The 12,719-nt window shown below is 40.8% G+C and overlaps 1 protein-coding gene across 4 annotated transcripts in view; it reads right to left on the bottom strand.

Annotated features, from left to right (window-relative positions):
• stau2 (staufen double-stranded RNA binding protein 2) overlaps positions 1 to 12,719 on the bottom strand; it is a 315,345-nt gene that overhangs the window by 240,925 nt on the left and 61,701 nt on the right. For all 4 annotated transcript variants that reach the window (XR_009809837.1, XM_061922079.1, XM_061922081.1 and 1 more), the window contains exons 4-5: positions 11,042 to 11,201; positions 3,104 to 3,239 (exon numbers count right to left, since the gene is read on the bottom strand). Coding sequence is in view for 3 of the 4 variants with exons in the window: in XM_061922079.1 (XP_061778063.1) it covers positions 3,104 to 3,239; positions 11,042 to 11,201 (296 nt within the window). In the remaining variant the exon portion in view is untranslated. The remainder of the gene's footprint in view (positions 1 to 3,103; positions 3,240 to 11,041; positions 11,202 to 12,719) is intronic.

Below are 12,719 nucleotides of genomic sequence, written 5' to 3'. Positions count from 1 at the left end.
CTTATGTTTGAACATGGTGTTTGTTATGGACAATGTGTGACGAGCACAAATGTCCAATAACAAAAGACCACTCGGGTTCAGATCCGGTCGGCCATTCTTCCCAATCACGCCTCTCCAGGTTTCACTGTCGTTGCCAACATGAGCGTTGAAGTCCCCCAGTAGGACAAGGGAATCACCCGGGGAAGCACTTTCCAGTACTCCCTCGAGTGTACCCAAAAAGTGTGGGTACTCTGAACTGCTGTTTGGTGCGTAAGCACAAACAACAGCCAGGACGCGTCCCCCCACCCGAAGGTGGAGGGAAGCTTCTCTCTCGTTCACTGGGTTGAACTCCAACGTACAGGCTTTGAGCCGGGGGGCAACAAGAATTGCTACCCCAGCTTGTCGCCTCTCACTGCGTGCAACGCCGGTGTGGAAGAGAGTCCAATCCCTCTCGAGAGAACTGGTTCCAGAGCCCTTGCTGTGCGTCGAGGTGAGTTCAACTATATCCAGCCGGAACTTCTCTACCTCCCGCACTAGCTCAGGCTCCTTCCCCCCCAGCGAGGGGACGTTTCACGTCCCAAGAGCTAGCTTATGTAGCCGAGGATCAGATCGCAAAGTGCCCTGCCTTCGGCTGCCACCCAGCTCACAATGCACCCGACCTCTATTGCCCCTGCTATGAGTGGTGAGCCCATTGGAGGGGTGACCCACGTTGCCTCCTCGGGCTGTGCCCTGCTGGACCCCATGGGGACAGGCCCGGCCACCAGGCGCTCGCCATCGTGCCCCAACTCCGGGCCAGGCTCCAGAGCGGGGCCCCGTTGACCCTCGTCCGGTCGGGGGAAATCTGGGTCCTCGATTTTTCTTCTTCATAGAGGTCTTTGAGCTGCTCTTTGTCTGATGCCTCACGTAGGACCTGTTTGTCTTGGGAGACCCTACCAGGGAGCATGAAAGCCCCCGGACAACATAGCTCCTAGGATCATTGGGACACGCAAACTCCTCTACCATGATAAGGAGGCAGCTCAGAGAGGAGTTGTTGTCAGGAGTAGTGGTCAAAAATGTAACCAGAAGCTTGCGGATTGCTACCAAAAGCGCCTTATTGTAGTGAAACTTGCCAAGCAAATATTAACATTGTTTTATGTATACTTTTGACCCAGCAGATTTGGTCACATTTTTCAGCAGACCCATAATAAATTCCTAAAAGAATGAAATAGGGCTGGGCGATATGGTCTTTTATTAATATCTCAATAATTTTAGGCCATGTCACGATACACGATATATACCTCGACATTTTTCCTTAGCCTTGAATAAACACTTGATACATATAATCACAGAAGCATGATGATTCTATGTGTATACATTAAAACATTCTTGTTCATACTGCATTAATATATGCTACTTTTAAACATTCATGCAGAGAGGGAAATCACAACTAACTCAATTGACCAAAACTGTAATAATCAAACAGTTATTAAGCAGTGGCACAAACAGTCATGTAATTTCCAAAACAGGAAGTGCAAGATTTTCAAACATTTTAAAACAAGCTATTAGTGCACTTTTGTGCATGATGTCACTAAGATGACGTCAAAACAACACTAAATTAAAGTGCACTTTTTGTACAGAACGCCACTACAATAGTTTAAAATAAAGTGCGCTTTTGTGCTTTGCGTAGCTGCCGCTAACGTTAGCACAAACTAGCCAGAGGACGCGATCCTTCGTTGGCAGTCCTTCGTTCTAGGCAACTTTCGCTGTAATATAGGTCCGCTGTGGCATCTTTTTCAATTTGATCACAAATAAAGACTTGCTGCCAAACAAAGCCCCATTCGCTGATAAAATCCTCAAAGTGAAGGTGCTGCAACCTGGAGGCTAACTAGCTAAAATTCTAGCTCAGTGGTTGTCTAGAAACCCAAAGCTATAGAGCAAGACTGTGAGAGTTTGGATACATTTAAAGAATTTCTGATCACACAAAGTGAAGTGAATTATATTTATACAGCATTTTCACTTGAGACATAGTGAAACCCATTATCGAACTTCAATTTTAACCAGTGCGGGTGGCAAATGGAGAAGGCGGGTAAAGTGTCTTTCCTAAGGACACAACGGCAGTGACTAACATGGCAGAAGCGGGGATCGAAGTGATCTCTAATCAGGCTGACACAGCTCTAAATTGGCACAAAGGACCACAATAGTGGAAACAAATAAGCTAGAAGCGCCGCCAGCCTCGAATTGCTTCGAAATGGCCCCGGCGATCCAATTTGTAAGGATGTAAACAAGAGGAAACGTAGGGGGCCCCTCCTCTTCAAAATGGGCGTGCCCGTGTATACAGGATGTGACTTCATCAAAATGGCAGCCCCCATAGGGCTCCCAAAAGCACACAAAATGAATGAATGAATGAATAACTGAAGCATCCGTACGCAGACATGGTACGCACACAGAGACATATTTGGCGAGATGTAAACATTCGAAACTGAAAAGGACGCAAATAGAGGCGTTCGTGAATCGAGGTTCCACTGTACTGTAACTGCATTAGCTACTTAGTTAGCGCTCTGTGACCACGGCGTGAACAAGGGTTTGTTTCTGTTGACACTTATTATACCATTTTGCTAACACTTGGTTAATATTCAGCTCACAAGATGTAAATTGAGTATTGTTGACATTTTTTTATGTCTTTAGAGGGCTTCGTGGGCGCAATAGAGTACACCCGTTAACTGCATTGTTAGCCACCTCATACTATCCGAATTTTACGGATAAGAATAAATAAAACAAACAAAAACGTATGTTCTCGCCTTACTTAGAGATTGTGAAAGATAGGGCAAATTAAAAAAAAAGAAAAAAAAAAGGCCCTTTAAGGGCTTAAATAACTGTAGTTTTAAAAGACTGACTTTGAGGGGGAAAAAATATTCAAGTTGTTATTACTGATACTGTAGAAATATAAGGCATGAAACCCACTACCAATTATAGACCCATCTTGGGGATGAATACGTATAGTTAAAATAATGTTTGGTAAAGTTTTTAACATTTTTGCAAATAATACTTTTAAATAATTCTATGGGAAAAAACGAATGAAGGCAATTGAACGCTTTATCCTGGGGTTAATAAAGACCTGTTGAAAAAAAAAAAAAACTTTGCTTACCTTTGGTTAAACATCTCTCTGAAGTTGTAGCAAGCTCTGTAGTTAGGCAAAGGTTTGGGATCCAAAGGCCTATAGATTGCCGGCTCTCCTCTCTTCATAGCCAGACCATTCAGCTCCACAGTAGGTGTTATACTGCCTGGTGAGGGAAATTTCAAAATATAAACTCTACACTATTGTGTGACATACAGTGCAGATGCTCCTATACTTTGTTATGCAAAAAGATTAATCCAAAAGATAATACATACATTTTTCCCCATACAAACACCCCATAATGATAAAATAATATATAAATATATATTTTTATGTTTACACATTAATAAAAACAAACTAAACAAATCTATGAAGGGTTAAATGGGACCAAATGAAATAAATACATCTTTAAATAATTACTGAAATATGACAATAATTGTAATTGGAAATAAATATATACATGTGGTATTAAAAATTACATGTAATTATTTAATCATTTATTTAACTGTTGATTTCTTTGTTTCACTATTATATAAATTATTGGTTTCATTATTTCATGATTTATGTAATTATTTGATACATTTATTAATTACATATTTAAAGAGTTATTTAAAGATCAATAATTAAATCTGGAAATATTTTATAATGAATTCATGAAAACAATTAGGTATATGTAGATAAATTAGACACATTTAACACATTTATATATTCAATTTAAAATAGGATTATTTTAATAACACATTTAAGTAATTATTTAAAGATAATGGGGCGGTATAGCTCGGTTGGTGAAGTGGCCGTGCCAGCAACTTGAGTGTTCCAGGTTCGATCCCCACTCTGCCATCCCTTTTACTGCCGTTGTGTCCTTGGGCAAAACACTTTACCCACCTGCTCCCAGTGCCACTAACACTGTTTTAAATGTAACTTAGGTATTGGGTTTCACTATGTAAAGTGCTTTGAGTCACTAGAGAAAAAGCACTATATAAATATAATTCACTCCACTTCACTTCATAAATATTAAAAGTGGGATATCAACTAAATAATTTCACGGCTGAAATTTTGATGGGCCTGCTATCTGTGCCCTGGATCTATGGTTGGGGGTCGATCGAAGCCGGCGTACTTTTAAGATGGCGCAGAGTGTTCGAATCCGTGAGTTTGAGGTGTAACCGTACATAATGAGCTACAGAGCTCGCCTAAAACGTTAGCATGCTAACGCTTAGCATGCGTCACATACCATAAGGAGTATAGCAGTAGAATAAGGGAAAAAAGTGTAATATTAACTATATTAGCTGGCATGCTAATTTTAGCATGCTAACGTTATAACGGTAGCACATGACTGGGTAAGAAGAAATACCAATATGGAGTATTTGTAGAGGAAAACATAGAGAGTAGCAAAAAAGCAAGCATAAAACATTAGCATGGTAATATAAAAAAAAGTAGCAAAAAAAACTTAACATATTTGTGAGAAAGATAGGGTGCTAAAATTTAATGGTCTACGCACATAAATCTTAGCAAACTTGCTAGACACCACCGCATATTGAAAAAACTTCTATTGGGGAAGGCCTTGTTTTAGGTCTATGTTGTGTGCCCAATTTTGAGTTAGGCCAGATATCAGACTCAAACACCTGAGGGAAGTGACAGCAATTTCTGCATGATTTTAACAAAAACCTCATGCCGAACAAAGTATGATTTTCGAACACACTGAGCGCCTAAGGCTTTGGCGAACATTCTGGTGTCAGATTTCCAATGTGTGGAAAAAATGGCCGAGTTTGAGTTGAGTTATAAAATTTGATTTGTGTTTTTGGGGTTTTTAGAGCAGACATTCAACATTGGAGCCAAAGAGAGATTTTGCTTACTTTTTTGGCAAAAATGGGACACATGACCTCCATAATAGTGACATTTTCTCAGACATGTGTGTCTACGTTTTCACCAAAACACATGACGCATTGGAGGTAAAAACTTTTTAGTCAGGATTAAAGTTATAGTAGACAAGTGCGTGAACAAAATTAGATACTAAGCACCAAGCTACGTGAATATATGGCTAAGATACAAAAGGAGGTAATCTTGCCTTTTTCTCAAAGTAATCCTCCAGTAAAAGGGTATGTACCAATTTAAGTGGCCGATTTTTTTTTATTGTTAAATAGCGTCGCCATGGTAACACGAAATGTTCCCAACTATAAATATCGCCGCCGGCGCGAGCGAGATCTTTCCGACGGTATAACATATGTAGGGGTTTGGTGGTAGGTTCTTCTTGCATTAGAAGAACTTTAATACATTTACAATGCAAACACCCATTCATGGCTGCTTAGCAGCATGTGAATGGACCCTTGCATTGCAGTAGGTCCATAATAAAAGTTGAAGTATGAGGAATAATCACTTCTGCTGTGCAGCTTGTGAATGGGTGCTTGCTTTACAGCAGGCCCATGATAAACTGTAACGTATCAGGAAGAATATTAGGGGCTGCTTGCTTTGCAGCAGGCCCATAACAAACTGTGAAGTATCAGGAAAAATATTATGGGCATAATTGAATAATTAAATATAATTTTAAATTAGATACATTAATGACATGTGTCTGAATCAAATTACAATAAACTAATAACACATTTAATTACTTATTTAAACAAGTAATTATTAAATTTTGTCCCAATTGGCCCTCCATACAAATCACATCTGTCGTACAGCTTCAAAGTAGTAGTGATATTATAAGAGGTTTCCTTTTTTTCCAAGAATTGAAGAATTCTGTAAATACTAGGGGTCTAACAGTATTGTAGATACCGCGGTATTGCAGTTTCAAAATCATCACAATAATGTGACGTAGGGCTGGGCTATATGGCCTTTTTTAATATCTCGATATTTTTAGGCCATATCGCGATACACGATATATATATTTGATATTTTGCCTTGGCCTTGAATTAACACTTGATGCATATAATCACACCAATATGATGATTCTGTGTCTACATTAAAACATTCTTCTTCATACTGCATTAATATATGCTCCTTTTAAACTTTCATGCAGTGAGGGAAATCACAACTAAGTCAATTGACCAAAAGTGGCACAAACGTTCAAGTCATTTCCAAAACAGAAAGTGCAAGATTGTCAAAGACATTTTAAGTGTCAAATAAAAACCTAGCACTGCTACCCACCTAGAACTGCTACCCTACGGCAGACGCCATAGGGTGCTAAAAGCGGGGACAAATAGACTAAAAAAATAGTTTTTACCCAAGAACCATAGTAGCATTAAACAGGCACTGAGTGAGTACAATGTGTCCATCATGTCTTCATGTGTCATGTCTTTTTATTTTTTTCAGACTATAATGTGCAATAGTGTTATATGTGTACTGTATACGTATGTATATAGAGTATATGCATATGTATGGTTATATGCATCTGTGTGGATATATATACAAACACCGTTTCCATATGAGTTGGGAAATTGTGTTAGATGTAGATATAAACCGAATACAATGATTTGCAAATCATTTTCAACCCATATTTAGTTGAATATGCTACAAAGACAACATATTTGATGTTCAAACTGATAAACATTTTTTTTTTGCAAATAATCATTAACTTTAGAATTGGATGCCAGCGACACGTGACAAAGAAGTTGGGAAAGGTGGCAATAAATACTGATAAATGTAAAAATAAGGATAAAAGCATCATGTAATGACAAACAGCTGACAAGTTGATATTATTAATGAATAAAAAAAAATAATATTTGTCTTTAGATATATATATAATGATCATCTATAGCCTTTTATTAGACATTACAAATTACATGAAGCAGTTTTGTCGTTAACGCACTTTTTGTCTCTTTTTACGCATTGAAATCAGAAAGGACGAGCATTTCCATAAGTCTGAGTACGGAGTTTTTTTTTTGTTTGTTTGTTTTTTACTGACCCTGCCTTCTTCGGGTCAAAAATCCAGTTAACTTGTTTTTTTTGTCATTGTTTTTTTAATCGATTGTCGCTTTCCGCCGGTGTTTATTGTGACGATGCGCTCTTATCACGCCGTCACTTGAGGACCAGCACGTCTCTCTTTCTCTCTCTGGCCAGGAGAGAGAGGACGCACCTGCGTGCTGACAGCGGGAGCAAGCGTGCAGGTGGTGACAGGCTAGCTGTTAGCTTCAAGCTAACCAACACCCGACCAGACTCCTTCACCTCAAAAACATACTTTGCAAGTCAATGAGTACAGGCCGTTGGCGCTGACGTCTGTGGTCATGATGTGGTCTTTGAGGCTTGATCCTGCCCCACCTCAAGGACATCACCGCCCTTCTCCTGGACCCACCGCAGTCCGCCTACACAGCCAACAGGTCTGTGGATGATGCAGTGAACCTGGCCCTCCACTTCATCTTGGAGCATCTGGACTCCCCAGGAACCTACGCCAGGATTTTATATTTGTGGACTTCAGCTCTGCCTTCAACACCATCCTCCTCGGACTGCTACGAGACAAGCTCTACCAGCTCAGCGTGCCCGACTCCCTCTGCAGTTGGATCAATGACATCCTGACGGACCGAAGACAGCACGTGCGGCTGGGGAAGATTGTTTCAGACAGTCGACCCACGAACACCAGTACCACTAAGGGCTGTATACTTTCCCCCTCGCTCTTCTCCCTGTACACAAACTGCTGCACTTCCAGTCACCAGTCGGTAAGGCTGCTCAAGTTTTTAGACGACACTACCCTCATCGGGCTCATCTTGGATGGCGATGAGTCCGCCTACAGGAGAGCGGTGTACCAGCTGGCGTCCGTGTGCAGCCTCAACAACCTGGGACTAAACGCCCAGAAAACAGTGGAGATGATCTTGGACTTCAGGAAAGTCAAAGGCCCACCATCCCCCTTCACCCTGATTGACTCTCCCACCCCCCGTCTCCATTGTGGACTCCATCCGTTTCTTGGGCACCACCATCACCCAGGACTTCAAGTGGGAGCCGACCATCCGCTCCCTCATCAAGAAAGCCCAGTAGAGGATGTACTTCCTGCGGCAGCTGAGGAAACTTAAGGTGCCGACCGAGATGCTGGTGCACTGCTACTCAGCCATCATTGAGTCCATCCTCACCTCCTCCATCACCGTGTGGTTCCCCGGCGCCACAGTCCGGGACAAGCATTGACTGCAGCACAGCGTACGTGCTGCTGAGAAGGTGATTGGCTGCTGTTATTGGAGGCGTGTGGGTGGGATCACAGCTGACTCTTCTCACCCTGGACACAAACTATTTTTCCCTCCCGCCTCAGTCAGGAGACTACGGTCCATCCAGACCCACACATCCCGCCGTCTGAACAGTTTTTCCCCTCGGCCATCAGGCACATGAACAATAACAAGATCTGATAGCTTGGTTACAGCTCATGTTACTCTATTCTGTGTTATGTGTTGCACAATTTTTTTATTTTATTTTTTTTCCAAGATGGCGCCGCTGTATTGGCTGCTGTTGGCAGGAGCTCTGTGCTCTTGTGTCATCCTTTTGTTTCCCTCTTGTTTTCATGTGTGGCCTTTTGGTTCGGGGCCCTTTGGCACTGTGTGACAATCGCTGGCACTTTTGTGACTTCTGCTGTGCTTTTTTGTGGACTTCTAGAGCCTTTTGGCCATGGAGACCAGCTGCTGGGTCTCTGCCACACCTGAGTCCGTTTGGAGAGACTGGAGGAGATGCAGATGAAGAGACAGTGCTGCGGAGCAAGCACTGAGCGTCGGGACGGACAGGCTTCACAGTGTCTTGGCTGAATGAGCAGATATCGGACACATTGGTCTCCTTAGACGCATCCTTGGTCATCCACGCGGACTGGACACTGGCCATGTTAGTTGGCGGTGAAGTTGGAGACTGCTCTTTTGGTTGCTTTGTTGGGTCTGCTCCCGTCTCCGGCCATGCTTCCTCCACCCCAGCAGATGGCGTGGAACACCGCAGAGGCCATCACAGTGTATATGTTTCATTTATTTTTTATTCCTAGCTGTATGTAGAAGTGGCTGGTTGCATCAGTCCCGCTCTTTTAATATCTTTAATGTCCTTTGTCTTCTTTGATGTTTGATGTTTCCCTCTTACACACAAGTAAGAAGGATATGTGCTATGGCTATGAGTTGTTTTTTTTCCCCTTGGCCTCAGTCTGGACCCCCTATCCAGGGGCCCAGGCTTAGACCGATTTTTTTATTTTATCTTTTTTTTTTTTTTCTCCCATTCCCCCCACTTGTTTACCTGTGTGTATCTCACCATTTTTGTAAGGGGTGCCACAAGTTGGCAGACCTGTCAGCGATCCCGTTCTGTCTCCCTGTAATGTTTGTCTGACCTTGAATGGGATTGTGCTGAAAATGATAATTTCCCCTTTGGGATTAATAAAGTATATCTGATTGTGATTCTGACCAAGTAAAATTCGTAGTTTGTGAACCCGTTCTCAAACAATTTCAACACAAACTACTTTGATTCTGATTCTGAATAAACAGGGCAAATGTGTGCCTTCTAAAGTGTTAATGTGCGATCAGTGTTCAAAAGGAGTCTCTTGGAGAAGTGGCTGACAACTTAGCATGTGTCGCTCGCATTGCTGCCAGTGACGTCATCACCATTATTGTTTACTGAAGCAGAGATGCTGACTGTGTGTTACGATAAACGTGCATGTGTCACCAGGCTCTGCTTTTTATTGAAGACTTATCAGATTTAATTTTTTTAGACCTCAAAAGGGACGAGCGGTAAAAAATGGATGGATTTTACCTATAACAGGGGTGTCAAACGTGTGGCCCGGAGGCTATTTGCGGCCCGCAGCTAACGTTTTAAAGGCCCACGGCACATTCTAAAAATACTATTAAAACAAACAAAAATAACAAGTGGAATAAAAAAGCTTACAGGTGAAATGTCATTTAGAAAAACTTGCAATGTTGACTAATAAAAACAAAGCTGTTTTTTTTCTTTAAAACTGTCATTGACCAAAACATAATATTGAATCAAAATCAATGTGTTTATGAATTATTGACCTATACAAGGCTCCGATTACTTCACATCAATTATTCAATTTCGAAAAATATATTTGTGGAATATTTAGCATATTTTGTGTTTGTCATAAAAACAGATTTCTTTGAAAAAAAAAAGGGAAGAAAAAAACCAAACAAAAAAAAAACTTTGGTTTTTAAAACGGTTACAAAAAAGTGGCACAACAAAAACTTACTGTGGGACTCTGTTTTTATGACCTGATGGGGTCCCTGCGACCCCATTTTGAAAATTCTAAGCGCCAACACTGATGATGGTATTATGATTTCAATATTGATAAAAAATAATCTTAATTATTACTTTGGCCATAATTGGCAGCCCTAGATCTCATACATGAACACTATTTCTTTCTATATAGACAAAAAGTGCACTTATGTCTTATGGCCATCAGGTGCCATATTTATATATAGGAGCACCTGCCTCGAAGAAAACTATGTTTGCCTTGGTGCCCCTCCAACTTGCCTTGGTGCCCTAAAATATGAGCCCTCCTTTAAGGCAACACTTGCTTTGACATTAACAAGTAAAAATTTGAGGCCTTCTCCGATATACACAATCAAAACAATAAAGACAATTGCTAAATAAAGTATCGCCAAACAAAGTTGCACTTAAATATTGAAGATGTATGCACAGGTAAAGTTGTACATTTACTGAGAATCCAGTTAGGACATTGGAAACAAAAGTGCAGAGTAACGATGTAAGGAGATGTATTAAAAGGTCATATGCAAAAAAAAAAAAATAGTCTGCAGATTCCGAGTAAGTAAACATCAACATGATAAGACAAATGTCTTTCAAACATATGCAGCAGTTTTAAAAATGCCAGCTTTCATCATTATTTAATAGCAACATGTCTTTGGAGATGTATTTAACCAAACTTTCTGGGAACCCACACCAAAACACTGTATTTTACCTTATTTTGTTTTCACTCACCTTGTAAACCAATTTTCAATTATTCAATTGACTATGCACCAAAAACCTAACCCCAGTGTGAACAGTGGCTGCAAGTACCTGGGTTGCTGTTGATGTCCACTTTAGGTGAGCGGGGCATTGGCCTGGGGAGGACACTCTCAGTCAGGGCTTTGGCAGCTGTGGAATGCTGGGCCTTTTTAATGCTGGTGCCCTCTGCCTCCCAGACCTGCTCCCCAAGAGTCAGCTGCACTGTGAATATCTGCAACAGCGAAAGCCAGATGCAACAACTTCAACATCACAAGTTGAGGGACATCCCTTTGTCATCAAACTCAGGGTAGAGGTTACGTCATCATCAATGAAAGAAGTCATCTTATATTTGCACACATGTGAGCATACTTTGAGAAAGAGAGAGGAAAACTGACCAAAAAAAGGTATAATTTCTATTGGGACAAAGAGTGCTGTATGTTTAAACGTAAACATGCTGCTCTTTTCATTCAACATTAATAAAAAAAGACACATCCCGCCGGCGTTAATGACAGTCAGCTGTTTTGGATACGATGGCTGTCAAACCTGCAGCTGATGGGACAACTTTGACAAGCAAGACTTTTTGCTCCATGTCATAAGAAAGATTCAACATTACTTTATGATTTCAGTCCTTGTTTAAAGACAAATCTTGAAGTTAACTTACATGTCCTGCTTCCATGAGCCGGGCGAGATGCTGCTCGCGCGTAAAAAACGATCAAGCAACTAAAAAAAACAATGTAGCGTCCTCCTTGTAGTATGTATTGATGTTAAATACAATATACACTTCATTACACGTGTATTATATCACTATATCCATGATTAAGTGCTTTATAATTCCATGACAGTTTTGTAGCGGCACACGCAAGTCCGTGTGTTTTATATAGATACTTGAACATGCAAAATGGTTTGCTTAGCTCGTTAATGCGTGCTGATTTTAGAACTAGTGTAGACTTTACTGCGCATATAATACAAACTCTGTTTCCATATGATTTGGGAAATTGTGTAAAATTTAAATATAAACGTAATACAATGATTTGCAAATCATTTTTAACCCATATTCAGTTTAATATACTACAAAGAACATATTTGATGTTCAAACTGATAAACATTTTTTTTTGCAAATAATCATTAACTTTACAATTTGATGCCAGCAACACGTGACAAAGAAGTTGGGAAAGGTGGCAATAAATACTGATAAAGTTGATGAATGCTCATCAAACACTTATTTGGAACATCTCACAGGTGTGCAGGCTAATTGGGAACAGATGGGTGCCATGATTGGGTATAAAAACAGCTTCCCAAAAAATGCTCAGTCTCTAACAAGTAAGGATGGGGCGAGGTACACCCATTTGTCCACAACTGCGAAAGCAATTTGTCAAACAGTTTAAGAACAATGATTCTCAAAGTGCAATTGCAAGAAATTTAGGAATTTCAACATCGATGGTCCATAATATCATCGAAAGGTTCAGAGAATCTGGAAAAATCACAACACGTAAGCGGCATTGCCGGAAACCAACATTGAATGACCGTGACCTTCGATCCCTCAGACGGCATTGTATCAAAAACCGACACCAATCTCTAAAGGACATCACCACATGGGCTCAGGAACACTTCGGAAAACCACTGTCACTAAATACAGTACGTCTCTACATCTGTAAGTGCAAGTTAAAGCTCTACTATGCAAAGCGAAAGCCATTTATCAACAATATCCAGAAACGCCGCCGGCTTCATCAAAGATGGACTGATGCAAAGT

Source organism: Nerophis ophidion, linkage group LG15, assembly GCF_033978795.1.
Source record: "Nerophis ophidion isolate RoL-2023_Sa linkage group LG15, RoL_Noph_v1.0, whole genome shotgun sequence".
NCBI classification, from domain to species: Eukaryota; Metazoa; Chordata; class Actinopteri; order Syngnathiformes; family Syngnathidae; genus Nerophis; species Nerophis ophidion.
The sequence above is the reverse complement of the archived record's forward strand: the minus strand, read 5'-3'. Positions and strand labels throughout refer to the sequence as shown.